Source organism: Aspergillus piperis (genome assembly GCF_003184755.1).
Source record: "Aspergillus piperis CBS 112811 unplaced genomic scaffold BO85scaffold_5, whole genome shotgun sequence".
Classification (NCBI taxonomy): Eukaryota; Fungi; Ascomycota; class Eurotiomycetes; order Eurotiales; family Aspergillaceae; genus Aspergillus; species Aspergillus piperis.
Window position 1 is genome coordinate 631808 of NW_020291595.1, and position 19140 is coordinate 650947.

The 19140-nt window shown below is 51.3% G+C and overlaps 6 protein-coding genes across 6 annotated transcripts; 4 read left to right on the forward strand and 2 right to left on the reverse strand.

Moving 5' to 3' along the window:
• Positions 1-2435: 2435 nt before the first annotated feature.
• On the reverse strand, positions 2436-3026 carry BO85DRAFT_247153 (uncharacterized protein). Its single transcript, XM_025654902.1, has one exon. It carries the CDS (start codon positions 2873-2875, stop codon positions 2558-2560), a length of 318 nt encoding a protein of 105 aa, XP_025517561.1. The 5' UTR covers positions 2876-3026; the 3' UTR covers positions 2436-2557.
• Positions 3027-5405, forward strand: BO85DRAFT_247139 (putative MFS phosphate transporter). Its single transcript, XM_025654901.1, has 3 exons — positions 3027-3493; positions 3554-3721; positions 3777-5405. The coding sequence occupies exons 1-3, from the start codon at positions 3177-3179 to the stop codon at positions 5287-5289; spliced, it is 1998 nt and encodes a 665-aa protein (XP_025517562.1). The 5' UTR covers positions 3027-3176; the 3' UTR covers positions 5290-5405.
• A 462-nt stretch (positions 5406-5867) lies between these two features.
• BO85DRAFT_467365 (alpha-tubulin suppressor protein Aats1) lies at positions 5868-7533 on the forward strand. The gene has a single exon (XM_025662184.1). The coding sequence runs from the start codon at positions 6060-6062 to the stop codon at positions 7227-7229; it is 1170 nt and encodes a 389-aa protein (XP_025517563.1). The 5' UTR covers positions 5868-6059; the 3' UTR covers positions 7230-7533.
• On the reverse strand, positions 7287-8926 carry BO85DRAFT_368300 (putative DNA repair protein rad9; the record flags this gene model as incomplete). The annotated part of the gene is made up of 7 exons (XM_025655861.1): positions 7287-7313; positions 7361-7462; positions 7515-8083; positions 8137-8352; positions 8413-8548; positions 8599-8757; positions 8813-8926. The coding sequence occupies 7 exons, from the start codon at positions 8924-8926 to the stop codon at positions 7287-7289; spliced, it is 1323 nt and encodes a 440-aa protein (XP_025517564.1).
• Positions 8927-9161: 235 nt separating this feature from the next.
• Positions 9162-11404, forward strand: BO85DRAFT_393314 (uncharacterized protein). Its single transcript, XM_025656877.1, has 6 exons — positions 9162-9411; positions 9469-9723; positions 9773-9897; positions 9973-10017; positions 10082-10229; positions 10279-11404. Exons 1-6 carry the CDS (start codon positions 9275-9277, stop codon positions 11222-11224), a joined length of 1656 nt encoding a protein of 551 aa, XP_025517565.1. The 5' UTR covers positions 9162-9274; the 3' UTR covers positions 11225-11404.
• A 226-nt stretch (positions 11405-11630) lies between these two features.
• Positions 11631-18869, forward strand: BO85DRAFT_467368 (DNA-directed DNA polymerase alpha catalytic subunit POL1). The gene is made up of 14 exons (XM_025662185.1): positions 11631-12142; positions 12198-13919; positions 13978-14532; positions 14584-15324; positions 15377-16263; positions 16544-16765; positions 16832-17013; positions 17067-17149; positions 17221-17765; positions 17819-17969; positions 18023-18088; positions 18152-18260; positions 18336-18551; positions 18616-18869. Exons 1-14 carry the CDS (start codon positions 11753-11755, stop codon positions 18741-18743), a joined length of 5997 nt encoding a protein of 1998 aa, XP_025517566.1. The 5' UTR covers positions 11631-11752; the 3' UTR covers positions 18744-18869.
• The last annotated feature ends 271 nt before the right edge of the window (positions 18870-19140 follow it).

The window sequence follows — 19140 nt, forward strand, 5'->3', positions numbered from 1 at the left end:
AGTCAGCTGGTTGATTCGGGCGTGGGATGCCACTAAGAGAGACCAGGAAACAGCGTGTCCGTAGCTGAGATGTCCAATAGGGCTACCTTGCATTAGGCGAGGGGCTCGAGGTCAATGTAGGTTGCTTTGCAGTGCCCGGCACCAGGCTTAGTGCAAGATAAGTGCGCAGTAGTAGATGCACCATTGGCATATTTACCTGCATCCATGGTCCCATTATGCACACGCGGTTCTCGGAAGAGCGCAAGAAGACCCGTAGAATGAGCCAGAAGGCTAGCAAGGATCTAATCCATATGCAGGCTGACCAACATGAGTCTGATGTCAGGTATCGTAGCTAGGGATAGATCAAAGTGCCTTCAGCAACTGCTTCATGCTACCTATCTACTTGATGCCTCAGTACTGAAATCCAGCGAGGGGTCAGTTCAGGATACCATGAGCTACTCGCTCAAGCTTTCGTGTTCCAGGCTAGATCCGCTAAGAGAAAGGCTGAGAGCTGCGTCATTTGACTGGCATCTGGAGTACATTGACCGCTCTGACAAAAGGGGCAGTGTCTGACCACCATTCCGCGCGTCCTCGATAAGGGGTCTCGCAATGGGTAGATTGGGTCGACGAACCGGATGAGGCCTTGAATCAAACCTGGGTGTCTCGGCGCACCATCGTGGCCAATCGTGGCTCCTAGCTTGCTTCGCCAACGCTTGATGAGGAAGGATCACGGCAATCGGTCAACATGAGCGCCACCAACGGACCCTGCAGTAGCTAGAGGCAACCCAGACGAGCAGAGATTGCAGGATCAATAGAATCAGGGGCAGCCTCTGATTTGGATCAGCAAAACTATTTCGCAAGCCTCAGGATACGATGCAGTGATGTCGTGCCAAGACAAGAGAAATAGTACGTAGGAGGACTGCAGGTAGTATATGGGATGCTGCTGCCATCGAGAAGACTCCAAGCAGGCACGGGCTCGATGCTCGAATGTCATTGGCTCCCCTGAACACAGTAGCAACATCCCGAGTAGGAAAGTCCGGGGCCGAGTGACAGACACCTTGACTCGGTGGTATCTAGCATCGTTGCCTGGGAGCAACACACGAGCTGGCATCGGATATGTCCGCTGGAACACAGCAGATGAAAGGAGGTGATCTGACCAGCAGTCAGCCATAGCAGCCCGTCAGTGTCCGGGAGCAAAAATGACACACGTTTCTCGTGGTCGACATACAGCCACGTACCAGAGATCATTCCCGCAAGGGATAGATACGGCATATTCAGCGACCATGTGGGATACCATCCGACACGTCCGTCCACCACTGACACGCCTGGACCATATGGAGCCACTATCCGGCATACAGTGGAAGTTGACAGATTGGTGACGAGTATGCCCGGGTACCAGAGTAGGCGCTGATTAGAGTTTCTTAGAGATGTGGTAGGTTGGCAACACCGGGCCGGTCGTTATCGACAAGCAACAGCACGGTGTCCCGCAACGTGATCGCTACACGCACTCCCACTGGCTGATGGTTGCGTCTAAGCGCCAAGATCCCCTCGGTTTTGAGCAACTAATCTTAGGAGATCGGCTAGTAGACTAGGAATCGATATGCATCCTCCATTTCTCTGCCGCACCAACATTCAGCAAGGGTACGTAGGTGGTATTTAGATCGGCCATGACAGACGACCGTCCGTCCGTCACAATAATACATTGTGAGGCTGTGTCGACTGGAGCATCCCTTCCCCCTTAAGTGTCAGTTCGAAAACGGGTGAAACAAGATTTGCGATACTATGCAAATTGACTCGAGAGATCTGTCAGCATCAAGATTATGCAAGGGAGAGGCTGACAAGTCAACGAACTTTGTGGTAAGTATGGGGAGAAAGCGGCCAAATGGGGACGTGCGTGGTAGCTAGTGGTCGTGTGAGGTTCTCAACCGTCAATGATAGGAGCCCCTCCTTCTCCATGTCAGCCAACAAAAGTTTCCCCCACCGCATGATCATGAAGCAAAGCGGTTTCTCCGCAGGATTAGCCGTGTGTAGCGTAGAAATTGAATGAGTTGTTGGCTGTGACCGCAATGCTCACTTGGCCTCCTTCCCTTCCGGGTAGCCAGCCAGCGTGGAGAGAAAGACCAGCTTATGCCCGCTTATGCGTTTGCTGCCACCCCGTCAACCGAATGCAGACCAGCTGTCCTCTGATTGGTGCGGGTGGGGATGAGGGTCTTTTATTCTAGAAGGCGGTATCAGACGATCCGGCGGGATTCGAGGAGATTCTGCCACCACGTGCGCCGTTGATTGGTCGGCGGCACACGTTCGCGTCCGGAAGATCCCCGCCGACTTAACCATTAATCATCGCACTAAAACTAAAGTATCTCTTCTACTTTAGTTCCGCCGCCACTCGACCCGATGTGGGTTGCTTTAGAAAAGTGCTGTATCCATTGGAGATACGGTCATGGACTAATGTCAATTAGGCAATAAACCACGAGATCCATCTCCAATACTGCAAGTAAGGGGAGACAGAATGATGTTGTGCTCGTGGTGGGTGTTCAGACCCTGAAGAAGACGAAGCTTACCTCTGCGTTCTGCAGTATTACCATCCCCCCAGTGTGCTGTTGTGTTGGGCTGTTGTGAGAATGAACAGAACCCCGGCACACACAGAGTAATAAGAAAAAAAAAAAGCGAAAATAAAATTATGCTTTCGAGGCTCGTGGGAAGTTTCACCCGCTTCTAGGGTTGCTTGGCCCTGCACCAGAAGGTTGTTCTGGGCAAAATGGGGCAGAGTTGCCTGCCATTCACCACTGACACGGCAGCCTCGACTCCGGAGGCCCAGTGGAACCCGCCACACTAAGTAGTACGTTGGATCTTCTCCACTACCCAGACCTGCTTTTGGCTTATCACGTTCCACCATTCGGACATGTGCCTGGAGCACGCTGGTGGGCTGGTTCTGGTCCACGCCTGCCCAGAGATTTTCCTTTTGCCGTCACCCTCCGAATATAAGTTTCGACGGCTGGCCGTTGTCCGACTTGGCCCGCATCGTGTGTGACGCCTTCATCACGTTCAATCCGAGCTTGCTCTCTCGTCCTCCTCCTCTCCTCTCTTAGGAGAATACCCTCAACGGACGTCTCAAGCTTTCTCGCGTCCACCCCTCTTTGTCGTCAATTTCCCGGACTGTCGGACCACTTTTCGACTGGTCCTTCGACGACGCCACCATGACGGACTTCGGCCTACGCGCTCCTCATGGGCCCGACATGTCGGGAACCCATAACCCTCTTGAGGATATGGATATTCACGAGAAGGGCGCTTTTGACGCCCTCATTCGCCCCGACGACAGCTATACTCCCGATGGCACATATTGGGCCGACCTGCCGCTCCTGAAGCGGATCAAGTTCGTCGGTTCCTACGACGCCGCAGAAGCCAAGCGGGAACTCAGTTCGATATGGCAGATGACAAAGGAAGATCCTCTCTCGCCCATCTCGTACTATTTCCGAAATATGGTTCTTCCTGGTGCTGGTCTGGGTCTCGAGGGGTACGTATTGGTCTAAGTCACCGGCTGAAGACGCGTTGTGCTCACATTATCCCTCTTTAGTTACGTTTTGTTCTCCATCGGAAACATCAAACCCTTGTTCGAGGCCTCTTTCAAGTCCTGCTGGGATGATCATACGATTTGCAACAAACAATGGATCAACGCGGTCGACTATCTCGAGATTGTCGGTATCATCTTCGGCCAAATTTTGGTCGGAATTGTCGGTGACTGGTAAGTTCTCGATTCCAGAGAATGCATCGCGGCAATCATAGCTAATTGATATCAGGCTCGGTCGTCGCTGGGGTCTTATTCAGGACGCTGCAATCATGTTGCTGGGTTTGGTGATGCTTACCGCTGCTTGGGGTGTCACCGAGAACGGCTGGGTCATTTGCTACGCTTGGTCATTGTTCGTCTACGGCATTGGTGTTGGTGGTGAATACCCCATGACTGCCACTAGCGGTATGGAAAACGCTGTCGGCTCCGGAAAGGTCTCGACCAAGGAGGACCGCCTCCACCGTGGTCGCAAGGTCACCAGTGCTTTCTTGATGCAGGGTTGGGGTCAATTCTTCAACCAGGCCATCCTGATCATTCTGCTGCTCATCTTCCACCACGGTAGCGGTAACCCGCCTTACTCTTCAGTAGCTACCCAGTGGACCTACCGCATTTCTTTCGCCATTCCCGCTGTCGGCACCTTGTGGCTGGTGTACTACCGTGCCTACCACATGAAGGCTGCTAGCAAGCAGCTTGCTGCGGCTAAGAAGAAGGCTTCTGTTACTGGATACGATGTCAACTCCTTGAAGCTGACTTTCCGTTATTTCGGTTTCCGCATTATCGCTACTGCCGGTGGCTGGTTCGCCAACGATGTCTTCTTCTACGGCAACAAGCTTTTCAGTTCCGAGTTTATCAAGGTGCTTAGCCCTGGAAGCAACTCTATCATGCCAACATGGCTTTGGAGTTTGTGCAACATCGGTGTGTCATTGGCTGGTTACTACTGTGCTTCTTTCCTTGTCGACAACAAGCTCTACGGTCGTAAGTGGATGCAGATGATCGGTTTCCTCATGTGCTTCATCCTCTTCGTCGTCCCTGCTTTCCACTATGAGTACTACACCCGGCCTGAGAACATCCACGCTTTCCAGGCGATGTACTTCTTGAGTTCTTTCTTCAACCAGTTTGGACCCAACTCTGTCACTTTCCTGGTGGCTGCTGAGGTGTTCCCGACTCCCATTCGTGCGACAGCCCACGGTCTCTCCGCCGCTTGCGGTAAGAGTGGTGCACTCCTGGCTTCCGTCTTGTATAACTACATCGACACCCAGACCAAGTTCTACGTTGTCCCTTGGTTCGGTCTTGGTGGTATGGTCTTGACTTTGTTGTTCCTGCCGGATACCACTGGTCTTGATCTGAAGGAGCAGGAGCGTCGCTGGCAGTACATCCGCGACGGCCGCGAGCAGGAGTACCATGGCCCTGCTATTCACTCCAAGCACCTTTCCCTCTGGGAGCGTTTGACGGGCGTCGGAAAGAACTACAACGCTGAGCTCGACTACAAGCACAAGGTTGAGGAGTACCGTGCCGAGTGGGAGGCCGCCATGACCGCCAAGATCTCCGAGAACGAGAAGGGCGAGGACTTCGTGCAGGACACGGATGACTCCCTCCTGGAGGGCCATGTCCATGCCTACTTCCACCGCACCAGTCCCATGTTCCGCCCGATGGAGCAGACTGCCACCAAGACGGATAATTTCGCGCTGCCTCCCGCGGCGCAAGATTCGTCTACGGAGTCATATAACGAAAAGTCCGAACTATAAATGGCGTTCTTCTTTTCTTTCGTTTTGGGTGTTCATTTTGGAAAGCGAGCATGTGTGATTGATTGGATGTGACACGTCCGATTTTGGATGATGATGACACGCATTCCATTTTTGCATTCTTAGTACATTGTTTTTTCCTTGTCAGCTGTCGAGCGAGAGATGTCTTCATTCCTTTCGTCTTGCACTCAATACCCAGGTACATACATGGTACTCGTTAGTATATAGACTTGATTAATATATATACCCATGAAGTGATGGTTCGCGCATGATATGGGATTTTCCACATACAACAATGATCCATATATTCATCCACCCACCCATGAATTTCCTATGGTACAACGCGTAGTATCTCATGTAACCTGCCTATTACTAGTACTACATCACGATCGTGACACCTACTAAGATCTCCAACCATGCATCCGATCCCTGCCAGCGCAACGCAACGCAACGCGCCGCGCCGCGCCCCGCACACATGCATTCTGCCGGGGGTTGCATCCCACCATATTCTCCAAATAGGCAGGCGATAAGAAAAGCGGTGTCGTAACTTCAGACCCTTTCCCCTCACATCAACACATCACCTTTAAAACGCATATTTCATAATCTTGTCATATCATGTCCTATTTTACAATATAATCACTCAATCTACTTTAATCCTCCTCTAACACTCCAGACCTAACCATCTTGACATCACCAATTGATCCCCACAATACAGACCCAGACACAGATACAAAAAACCCCACCTCCACCGAGAAAAACAGAAGAGGATCATCATGCCCCTCTACGCCTTTGGCTCCAACGGCTCCGGCCAACTCGGCCTCTCGCACACAGAAGACGTCTCCATCCCGACGAAATGTCTCTTCGATGATGACCAACAACAACAACAACACCACCCCACCGCTTCCTCCTCCTCATCATCCGCCTCAAACACACCAACGATATCCCGTATCGCAGCTGGCGGGAACCACACCCTTGTTTTGTTCTCCGATGGGAGGGTATATGCAGCGGGGTGTAATGAGGATGGGCGGTGCGGCGGGGGTAGATTAACTTCTGGGAGTGGGGATGGAGATGGGGAGGTGGTGAGGTTTCGGCGGGTTGTTGTTAATACTTCCTATGGTGATGGTGATGGTGATGGTGATGTGGGAGAGGAGGACAGGTTTACAGACGTGTCAGCTACATGGGAAGCGACGTTCCTGGTATCCGGGAGGAAAGTGTATGTCCTAGGAACTGGGGGGAGGGGGGAATTGGGGGTTGGGGAGGGGAAGACCAATGTGAAAGAAGGGGTTAGGTGCATTGAGTTCGAAGATAAAGTCATCAGTATAGCGAGTGGGATGGGACATACGGTTGTTGTGCTGGAGGGAGGCCAGGTGTATGGGTGGGGAGGAGGGAGGAAAGGCCAGTTAGGTGCTAAGGGGAAAGAAATCAAGATTGCTTGGGAACCTGTTAGGATTGACGAGGAGGAGATAGGGTTTCGGGCGATGGGGGCAGCGTGTGGAAGGGAGTTTACGGTTGTGGTTGGGGATAAAGAGAAGGGGCAGTTTGTTGTGCTGGGGTCGCCTGGGGATAAGTGGGGAGTTATGTCTGGGGGGAAGGAGCCTGTGGGCTGTTTCCAGGGTATACAGATGAGTTGGCATGGGGTTTATGTACATTGTTCTGATGGGAGGGTGGTGAGTTGGGGGAGGGATGATCGGGGGCAGTTGCCGCCGGGGGAGATGGGCGTGGTGAAGGGGTTGGCTGTGGGGAGTGAACATGTGCTTGGTCTTGTTGATGGGAGGACGGTCGTGGCTTGTGGTTGGGGAGAGCATGGTAATTGTGGTCCTGTTACGGATGCTCAGGGGAATGTGAAGGGGGGGTGTTGCCAGATACCTTTGCCGGATGGGGTGGGGGAAGTTGTCGGGCTCGGTGCGGGTTGCGCCACGAGTTGGGTGATTACTCGGGATTGAGGTAGAAGTACTCATGCTGAGGGAGGTTCTCTTCATGGTCTGGTGTAGGGTGGCTGTTCAGTCGAAGAGACCAAGGCCGTGCAGCTACGGGTTGTCAGCACGATCAATAGATGCGAGTGCGCTCGACTTACCTGGGACATGCGCTGAGTAGGCGGAATGCCCATCTCTTCCTCCTCATGGCTCGTCTGTGCGATTCGGGGTTCGATATCTCGTAGCCCAGGGCCTGTGCTTGTCTTTTGGGGTCTGTCAGTAATAGCTTTGAGTCTATGATGGTTTGAGCCATACCTGCTCTCCAGTTGCATCCCAACCGAGCTCGTCCTCGACCGGACCTTCATCCTCATCGTTTGGCACGTCCCATTGCCTGTCGTCATCCGCTGGAACAAACAGACTGTCGAACTCCATTGATGGCGGCGGTTGTCGGGTCTCGTTATTGGATTGCGAAGCCCGGGTAGAAGTCCCAGTGAGTGGCCGAATCGACCGACTGCGGGGAGGAGGCATTTGTGCAGTCTCTGGAGCCGTGTTTCTTTGGCTTATCTGCACGGGGGCAGGGGTTTGACGTGCGGATAACTGGGGCGCTGCTCGAGATGAGCCTGGGGCGTCCTCTCCGGGTGAGTCTCCTCTAGTCATCAGCGTGAACTCGGTTTTGACGCCCTCGGATTCGTAGGCGAATTGCAGGGGACGAGATGGACGGGTGAACCGGGCGGTGATCTTTGCATTTGCTGTCTCAGCATGTGCTATTGCCGCCTTGAAGTCCTTCATGTGGATGGCCACGTGGAGATGGTCTTCCGCTAAGTAGTAATCGAAGTCCCTTTTCTCAATAGCTACGGAGGTGTGCACCGGCTGGCGAAGGATTTCTGTAACAGACTGTGAGTATGGGGGTAACTCATAGAAGGGCGGGTAGCATTACCTTTTCCATCTGAGCTTTTCGTGGTAAAGCTGGTGAAGACGGCCTTGCCTTGCTCGGAGTAGATATCTAGATGCTCTGCCGAGGGACCGAAATGATCTGTTATCTCCTTCAGATACTTCGGTTCGATGCTCCATTCGTTTGTCGCTTTGGATCTGTCGAATATGGCATGTTGTACATGGACAGGTTCATATGTTAGCTTGTAGAGCTTGATGACGCCTGAGAGGACTGTAAGCTGGAGCCACAGATGAGCTTGTATTGGGTTGGTCGGAGCCTTACCAAGTCCACATATTAATCTGATGATGAGTCGGCACTCGCTTTCATCTAGATCTTCTTGGAGCTCGACCTCGCACCGTTCGACAGAAGTGTCCTTATCACGTCCACTCGTCTTCCCTTTGAAGGCTGATAGGAGAGCCTATGGTATGTCAGCCAGAGGATGAGACTACATAGTACATAGGTTCCCACCTTGATCAACACCTGACAGCTGAACTTTTCCGGATGAGCAGTTCTAGAGGAGCTGCCATTCCTCACTCTACCAAAAGAGTAGGATTCGAAAAAGCCATCCGCCTCGAAGACGAACGCAGAGTAGGCCGTCTTGGATGAATTTAGCACGCTTAAACGGAGCTTGGTAACATTTTAGCTTATTTCCAGCCTTATTTAATTAAAAACATAAGCTTACCAGATCGATCTCAGCTTCTATTGCCACACTATCGTCGAATTTTGCTAGACACATCAAAGCATCATGTAGTTGGTATATCGCCTTCGGGGCGAGCGAGAATGAGAGAGTTGTCATGCTTGTTTAGGAGAAGAACAGCATATCCAGCTGTAAGCAACTCTATGAAGACTCCTAACAATATAAAGTTTATCTGCAGTGACACCCTCGTTAAACCTTCAATATGGCTCTTGGATCTTATTGGGATCCTGTCACTCGGTCATGGCAGATCGCAAACACGACGCGAGCTTACATAAGCGGGACTGTACGGGAGGCGCCTTGCTTCCTCAGTCAGCTCCCAGGACACCACTGAGCATCGATCCTCGTGATGCTGTATTCGAGACGCTAGAGGCAGAGATTGAACAGAGCTATTCTGGTCGGTTGTTGTGCTATATATTTTGGAGTGGTCAGTTTCCTGGTCTCGTGAAGATGGCCTTCGCGTTAGCCAGTGACGTACTCTATATGATCTTGGATATCCTGGGCGATGAGAAGGATTACAACAGCCTTTTTCAATGCGCTATTTCTTCGAAATGCTTTACTGAGCATTCCTTGGCGGTATTATACAAGTAAGTCTCCATATATTGATGCAATGGCGCGTTGGTGGTGGATGCTGATGATGACAGGTTATGTGATACTTCGCCAGTGAGGGGCGGAGGTACAGAAGACGAGCAGTTCAGGTCTCGGAGAGTAGCCACCGTTTGGTCTACCAGAGGCGAACAGGATCCGGTTATACGAAAATGGGCCCTATTATGGCGTTCTGTTATCCTGTCTACTTTGGACCAAACTTACCTCCCTTACTATAGCTATATCCGCTATCTTGATTTGGATGACTTCGGGGACCTTCTTAAGGAGCCGCGATTTACGAAGACGATGAAGGAGTATGTTCCCACTACCAACTACATGTCATTCGCTGTTTGACGTTTCTAGTGATTTCTTTACCCCAGAGCTGTTGGAATTAGTATCCCACGACTACGAAGTCAAGGGTTCCAAACGACTCCGCTCGTCAAAAGCCTATCCTGACAACGATTGGGTCATGGTGAAGATTGGCACAGGTTGGTCTCTTATCCTTCTCAGCTAACATAAAGCGTTACTACATTATCGTGTTCCTCGGTGCTGACATCTGAAAGCAATCATCCAAAAGACTAGGTCAATACGAGGAATGTCTTGTAACGGTAGTCTCCATCTAGGCTCCATGAACTTCCTTAGTCGGTCCAGAGATGTCTGATCGCTCTCTAGTACCACCGGAAACCCTCTCTGCATGGATCGAAGGGTTACCCTTGCTGAAATCCCTGACAATATGGTCCGGGGATGCACTAAGCCAACATGCTGGCGATAAGATCCGCCACCACTCTCCTGATTTCAAACAGCTTACATTATACGGATGGTATGTCTCCGTGACGAGTGCCGGCCTGTCATGCTCATATAGAGAACAGGAAGAATGATCCACCGAGGAATGCGGAGGCTGACTCTGAACAATTCCTGACTGAATTGCGCCCCAATACTCTAGAGTACTTTGAAGTCCTCAGCTACTCTCAGCTGGGCCCTCGCTCTATCAAATCACTAGGGCTGCATTTGGAATCTCTAGCAGAGCTGAAGCTAACGAGTCTTACCATCGAGACAATCGCAGAACTGCCCTCACTAACGGCAGCGCCAGCGTTGAAAGTACTGGTACTGACTGACTCGATACCGACTCCGCGAGACGAAAACTTTTACGCAGTTGTCACTCGAGTTGCTCAATGGATATGCAGTTGCAAGGCCTTGCAACGCTTGGAACTCAGACGATTTGTCGACGACTCTTACCTGCTATCGCAGGTCCTACCCCATGAAGGGCTCCGTCTAACAACGCTGTCTTTATCTGGATATGCAATGGCGGACAGCCGTCTTTTCCACGAGGCTCTGGCTAGCCAGCGAGCCTTGGAGAATCTTTACCTTCGCGGCGAAGGGAGCGAGTTTCCACCAGGGAACGAAATACTTGCAGATGTGATTAGCCAGCTCAGCAACCTTAGAGAGCTGGAACTCAAGGATATTTCTGACGGCTTTACTACAGACCATGTGGCTTACATGGCACATATGCTCCCTCATCTCGAAAGACTTTGGATAAGCGGCGAATTCTTCGATGATACAACGCTATCTGCGTTCCTGGATCTACCAAGCCTCCAAAGCCTTTCCATCCACGCCTTCAGCAACTTCACCGCCGATGGCATACTCTCTTTCATTTCACAATTGGGGCCAAAGAACAGAGGCTTCAACCTGGCTATCCTAAACGCAGTCGATAGCACTCTTACCGAAGAAGCGCAAAATGTAATCCGCGAGACTCTGAAAGTGAGTTTAGATGGGACGTTCGACTATGGTTTGGCTCAGGGTAAGTTGACTGGCTGATATTACCGCAATTGGAAGCGCTGATGATCAGTAGAGGAGGACAGTGATCTAGATTCAGATCAGATGTCGGACTGAACGGCAGAGTACTATCTAGGCGCCGGACTACTAAGTAATTTCATGAGGACCACTGGCAGTGTGGGATTTGAGAGATTGTAAATGCGAACAACGCTATCTTAAAAGAGGGGAAAAGACTTGGATAAGTTGAAACTAGTCAAAAACATTTCATATCTTCCATGTAGAACCTCAAGGGCTTTTCATGCGTCTGTAGTGTTAGGCTGCTTACTGAAATCGGCAAGCAAACCACTTAACGGGGATTGGCGGAGGGCGCGTCTTCACCGCGTCCCGCACGCGTTACTTTCTCCTCCGCGCGACACCCGCCTTTCGGAGTTACAGTAGCAACCAGCACCGTCAATCAGCCCCTTCCCCAATTCACACTTCCTATACCCCATTACGGGTCCTTAACCGATCAACCCACAGGAAGACTTTCATGGACACATAGTATCTGTGGTAGAAGACCACCAGTGCGCCATGTCTGCTTCCCGCGCCAAATTGGCGGAGCTGCGCGCCCTTCGCGCCGCAGGAAAGAAACGCCTGTCGACATACGAAGTTGAGGAACAAGGCGACATCTACGAGGAGGTTGACGATGAAGGCTATAAGAAGATTATCCGCAACCGGCTTGATCAGGATGACTTCGTGGTCGACGATAATGGAGAAGGTTATGCAGACGACGGTCGCGAGGTGTGGAACGAGCGCACCGCAGACTATGGCGACAGCGAGAGCGAGGACGACGGATTGCCTGCCCGGGGCAAGGCTGCGAAGAGAAAGCGTGAGGAGGAAAAGCAACGACAGGAGAAGATCAATAATGGCATCTCAAAGTATTTCAGCAGTGGGGCTGCGCCCTCTGCTCCCAAGCCCAAGGTAAGTTATCGAAGTCATCCATTGAGCACGAATGGCTCTCTAATATGTTGTTCAGCCGGTCGCTACTGCAGAAGACGACGCTTTCATGGCCGATTTGCTCGGAGAAGTCGATACGAACGTGGTCCCGCATCGTGTCCCCACGAGGAATATAGTCAAAACTGAGGCTCGTCGCAAAGTTCGCATCTTGTCACCCCCGCTTGCCGATAGAACACGCAGAGAGAAGCCGATAAAGAGGGACGAAAACAGTGACCCTGTTTCGCCGGTCAAGGATCAACCAGAGGTTAATTTCGACGACGACGATGGCGCGCTTCCTGGCATGGATGATGACGACGTTCCCATGAGTGACCCGATGCCATCGTCTCCCATCAGCAAAGCGGTAGAGAGAAAGTCGACCACAACACCTGTCAAGGTCGAGGAGTTTGACGATGATGATAATGATCTTATGGAGATTGCACAAGTCACCGGTCAGAACGACGCTAAGGCGACCAGCGTCAACATGGCCGGAAGCCGGCCTCCGCCCAAATTCGGGAGGGAGAGCACTCCGCCTCTGGCTAGCTCCTCGCCTACAAAGCCAATGCCAGAGGTGGACGCATCTTGGAATGACGTAAGGAGCAAGCTGAATGTTCTCAGCAGCCCTGCGTCGTCGGAAATGCGTAGCTTCGGTAAGCTTCGCGCCCAGGATGTCGTCGAGGAGGACGGGAGTCTGCGCATGTTCTGGCTGGACTTCACAGAAGTCAACGGCAGTCTTTGCCTGTTTGGAAAGGTGAAGAACAAGCAAAATGCTTCTTACGCCAGTGCATTTGTCAAGATCGACAATATCCTACGCAAGCTCTATTTCCTTCCTCGAGAGTATCGGCACAAGAATGGGCGAGACACGGATGAAGAGGTAGACATGGAAGATGTCTATCATGAAGTCGACGGGATGATGTCCAGGCTGAAGGTAGGGATGCATAAGATGAAGCCTTGCACACGCAAATACGCTTTCGAATTGCCTGGTGTCCCGAAAGAGACCGAATACCTGAAGCTGTTTTATCCTTATGACAAATCTCCGTTGCCAATGGATGTGAAGGGCGAGACCTTTTCGCATGTATTCGGCACAAACACATCATTGTTCGAGCAGTTTGTTCTCTGGAAAAACATCATGGGTCCTTGTTGGCTCAAGATTGAAGAGGCCGATTTCACTGCCGTCAACAATGCATCTTGGTGCAAATTTGAGTGCCAAGCAGCGAAGCCAGCGCTTATTTCTCCGGTACCTGACTCTGAGAATCTGGAAGCTCCGCCTCTGACGCTCATGAGTCTCTCCTTCCGGACCCAGCTCAACGTGAAAGAGAACAAGCAGGAGATCCTCGTGGCGAGTGCAAGAGTATATGAAAATGTCTCCCTCACAGACACCACTCCGCCTGAGAGGTTGCCCTGCAAGACTTTCACGGTCATGCGGCCTGCAGGCTCTTCATACCCGATGCACTTTGAAGCCGAAACGCGGAAGCAGAGGGGCACATTCATGCTGGAGAAGAGCGAACAGTTTCTGCTCAGCAAGTTCCTGGCGTTGTTCGAGAAGATGGATCCCGATGTTCTGATGGGACATCAGCTTCAGGAGGTTGACCTCAGCATTCTGCTCAGCAGATTGAGGGAGAAGAAGACCCCTGGCTGGCATCGCCTTGGACGGTTGAAGCGCGGCGACTGGCCCAAGAACTTCAACAGAGGTGGAGGTTTCTTCGCCGAGAGGCATCTGATTGCCGGAAGACTGATGTGCGATGTTGCTAATGATATGGGCAAGGTAAGTTTCTCCGGTTTACTTTTCTGATTCAAGGCGACTTCGTACTAATGATTGGAAGTCTCTGATGATGAAATGTCAATCTTGGAGTTTGACGGAGATGTGCGACCTCTACCTCGGAAAAGAGAATGCCAGACAAGAACTGGATTGCGAGGCAGCACTGAAGACATGGGCTACTACCAAGGACGGCCTCATGAACTTCGTCAATCACTGTGATGCGGATACCTATTTCATTGCTGCGTTGGTGCTGCGGCTTCAGATGCTGCCCTTGACCAAAGTACTCACGAATATTGCTGGTAACTCTTGGGCAAGAACGCTGAGTGGTACGCGTGCCGAGCGGAATGAGTACATTCTTCTCCACGAATTCCACCGTAACAAGTACATCTGTCCCGACAAGTACTCCTCTAAGCTACTGAAAGCTGAAGAGAAGATGCAAGAAGGTGATGATGACGAGTCGGCCGATAAGAAGAAGGACAAGTACAAGGGTGGTCTTGTTTTTGAACCCGAAAAGGGTCTCTATGACAAGTTCATCCTAGTGATGGACTTCAACAGTTTGTATCCCAGTATCATCCAGGAGTACAACATCTGCTTTACAACAGTGGAGCGAACAGCGACTGTGAGTTCATATGCCAGGGAAACTGTATGGAACATGAGCTGACATCTCCAGGCGGATAATGACAAGGAAGAAAAGGTTCCCGAAGTTCCTACTTCCGATCAGGAGCAGGGTATTCTGCCTAAGCTTATTGCTACTTTAGTCGGTCGTCGACGTGAAGTTAAGAAGCTGATGAAGGACAAACGCGCCACTCCTGAGCAGCTTGCTCTGTGGGACACCAAACAGCTGGCCTTCAAGCTGACCGCTAACTCCATGTACGGATGCTTGGGATACACGCAGAGTCGCTTTTACGCACGTCCCTTGGCCATGCTCACCACGTTCAAGGGTCGTGAGATTCTCAGAAGCACCAAGGAGCTGGCAGAGTCCAAACAGCTTAGAGTCATCTACGGTGATACTGACTCGGTCATGATCAACACGAACATGGACACGATCAGCGATGCGCTAAAGGTCGGTGATGAGTTCAAGAAATCCGTAAACGAACGTTACCGGTTGCTGGAGATCGACATTGACAATGTGTTCCGTCGTCTTCTTCTTCACGCCAAGAAGAAATATGCCGCCATCAACATGACCGAGGTCGATGGCAAGTACGTGGATAAGCTCGAAGTCAAGGGTCTGGACATGAAGAGGCGTGAATACTGCTCGTTGTCAAAGGAGGTCTCTCAGAAGCTGCTGAATGAAGTTCTCTCCGGTGAGGATCAGGAGGTTGTTCTCAACAGAGTCCATGACTATCTACGCGAGTTGGCTGAGAAGATGCGCGAGTACTCCGTCCCTGTCCAAAAATACGTCATTTACACGGTATGTTTATATCAAAGCACACTCGTTGACACACGCTAACTCGCTTGGTTAGAAACTTTCCAAGCGACCCGAGGAATATCCTAACAAGGGGTCTATGCCCCCGGTACAGGTTGCCTTGCGCGAGCTTGCCCGCGGTAAAACGGTTCGCCCTAACGACGTCATATCGTATGTTGTAACGAACGGAGATGCCGAGACCTCGTCTCTCGCACCAGCCAAGCGGTCATACACACCCCAGGATGTGATGAAGCCGGATTCGGGACTCAAGCCTGATATCGAATTCTACCTTCTCAAGCAGATTTTCCCCCCAATCGAACGTCTCTGTGCCCCTATTCCTGGCACTGATGCCGTTCGACTAGCCGAGTGCTTGGGGCTTGATGTCCGCAAGTACCAGATCAATAGCTCCAGTGGGAGCAACCAACAGAATGCCGATATCTTCCCGCTCGAGTCACAGATTCCAGACTCTGTGCGGTTCGAGAACGCTACCCGGTTTACGCTTACCTGCCGGTTCTGTAAGGAGAAGTCGGTCTTCGAAGGACTCGCGCAGTCCACCCACATGTGCACTGCCAATGGTATCGTTTGCCCCAACCAGGCTTGTCAGAAGACATTCTCTGTCTTGACGATTGTTGCCCAGTTAGAGTCACAAATTCGTGCACAGACATCGAAGTACTATGAGGGCTGGCTCGTCTGTGACGACACGGCCTGCGGCAACCGGACTAGACAAATCAGCGTGTATGGACACCGGTGTCTTGGACCCCGGGGTCACGCCGAGGGCTGCCTTGGTCGGATGACGTACGAGTACTCGGAGAAACAGATGTATAACCAATTACTCTACTTCGCAGGACTTTGGGACGTGGACAAGGCTCGTAAAGCGGCAGAGAAGGAGCCCACTGGAGAAAAGAAGGACAGTGTGACGGCCCTGGCAGAGTTCAACCGCATACGGTTTGGAACCATCAAAGGCGTTGTGGACGCATATCTGAAGAAGTGCGGCCGGCAATGGGTTGAAATGGACAGTCTGTTCCGCTTCATGCTGCCATGATTGAGTATTATGGGGTTCTTCTGTTTTGTATATAGCTTATATTTGGGTGGTTCGGATTTGGGGCTTGGTCATCAATGTGAATAGCGGGCATTGTTTTGTTCTAGATGATGGAATGAGGATTAATAGGCATGAATGACATTGTATTGTAATTTTCTCGAGATATGGATTGCCTAATCGGGAAAGCCCCGCACCCCCGCCAATCCAGCGCGGCACTTTCTCTGCCCGCCGCTGTCTCCCGCCATCAACTTCGCCCATCACATGCTCGCTCCTTGTTTTCCCTGACTTCTGGCGACCTGGTCTTCCTCAATTGATCCCTTTAGACATTGCAGGAAGTCCCCTATTGACCGCCGTCATGTCAGTCGCGCGGGTATTGGTCATTGCGGGATCAGACAGCTCCGGTGGCGCGTATGTTTGAGCATGGACACTCCCAGTTTTAGACCTGTCAAGCTAATGCATTTCCGCGGGGTTTAGGGGTCTGGAAGCGGACCAGAGGGTCCTGGCTGCACATGGCTGCTATGCTCTTACGGCCACGACTGGTCTCACAGCCCAGAACACTTTGGGCGTGCAAGACATCTTTGTTGTCCCCGCAGAGTTCGTGAAAAAGCAGATTAATGCCGGCCTGGAAGATGTTGGTGCGGATGTTGTCAAGTTGGGTATGAGCATTCATTCTTCTAAGCCTTCCTCTCGATGACTGACAGGGTGATAGGGATGCTTTCTTCTGCAGAGACCATCGATGTCATTGCTGAAGCATTGACCGTGCACCAAGTGCCTGCGGTGGTGCTGGATCCGGTAGCCTTGCCCTGTGTTACGTGGTGACTGATTTGAAAAAAAGCCTCTATTTCTGACTCGGGAATTAACAGGTTATGGTCTCTACCAGTGGGTCACGTCTATTACCTGAAGCAGCCATTAAAGGTCTGCGCACAAAGCTTCTTCCCTTGACAACTGTTCTCACCCCCAACATTCCCGAAGCTGTGCTGCTACTGAAAGATGCCGGTGTGGACGTCCCAGAGCCAACAGATCTCCCTGGCCTCATTCAGCTCGCAAATCAGGTCTGCTCCTTAGGTTCCAAGGGTGTCCTGCTTAAGGGCGGTCATTTGCCGCTCACCGGTGATAACCGGACTGCGCAGAATCATGAAGAGGCCTCCAAGGTTATTGATGTGTTTTTCGACGGAGAAGACATTACCTTGTTTGAGACTGACTATCTAATATCAAAGAATACTCACGGCACTGGCTGCTCACTTGCCTCGGCCATATCGGCCAATCTCGCCCATGGTAAGGATATGAGGCGGGCAGTTCAGAGCGCGGTTCGTTTTGTTGAGGCAGGTATCAAGACTAGCATTGATCTCGGAAAGGGCAGTGGGCCGATTAATCACTTTCATTCCTTTTACTGTCTACCATTTTCTCCGTGAGTGTCTTGATGATCGAGGGATGGCTCGATCTGCTAATAATGGTTTGCAGCGGACATTTTGTAGAATATGCTCTAGACCGTCCTGACGTCCAACCAGCGTGGATCCGTTTCACCGAGCACGAGTTTGTCAAGAGGATGGGAGATGGCACACTTTCAGAGGAAAGATTCAAGTCATATCTCGTGCAAGACTATCTTTACTTGGTAGGATTTTCGTGATTAGTTCTGTAAACGTGGCTTGCTGACTCTCAATCTAGGTTCAATTTGCCCGGAGCAACGCCCTAGCTTCATACAAAGCTGGAGACATGGAATCCATTGCTGCGGTATGTATAGTTCTACTGAATTGACATGCGATGCAACGAGCTGACAGTGTGATCTCATTATAGTCAGCCAAGATTGTTCTACACATCCAACATGAGACCGCGTTGCACCTCGATTACTGTGCGTCCTTTGGTCTTTCGAAAGAGCAAATGGAGAGCACACCGGAAACCATTGGTGAGTGACAGCTTTCGAGTTGTTCAGTTGTGACTACATAGGCAGGTTCGCTGACAATCCATTGTCCTTGAACAGCATGCACCGCATACGGCCGGTATATCCTTGATATCGGACAATCGCAGGATTGGCTTGCATTGCAGGTGGCCCTTGCACCTTGCTTACTCGGGTACGGGGCAATTGCACAAAGGTTGTACAGCGACAAGAAGTCTCTCCGCGAGGGCAACCGGTACTGGAAGTGGATTGAGAACTATGTGGCGGAGGACTATACCGAAGCCGTGCGCTTAGGATCTGGTGAGGCTCCGTTTGAGCAGATGACAGCCTACGACGGCAGTGGAAATGGCTAACATTGGCTTAGAACTACTTGAGACGCATATGCGACAGGTTTCGCCCAGTCGAGTGGAAGAATTGATCAAGATCTTCATACGAGCGACAGAGTTGGAGATTAGCTTCTGGGACATGGGACTGGGTGGCAAACATTTGTAGAGGAAGGGAAACCGAGCAGCTACTGAGATGAGGGAAAATGCAGGGCAAGCCAAATTAAGATAGGATTTATAGACTATGTACAATGACATCGACTGCATAAATGACCCCAATATGCTTATAGCTGGCCATGAAAAGATCTGACCGTCCTGCTCTCTCTTTGCAATCTAGACTAAGAAAAGTCGAAAGTGGAAACACCATCGCCTTCCGCCTTAATCAGCGGTGGCGGCGGGGGCCAATCAGCATGCAGCTTCAACGCATTTTCTGCGCCAAATCCCCTGCGCTAAGCCGCAACGGGCGAGTGTTTGCCTCCGCCGGTTTTTGCTTTTCTTTTCTTTTCTTCGCTTGCTTCCCGCCCGTCGCTTCCCTTTTTCTTTCTTCCTTCCATCTTCTGCTTGAT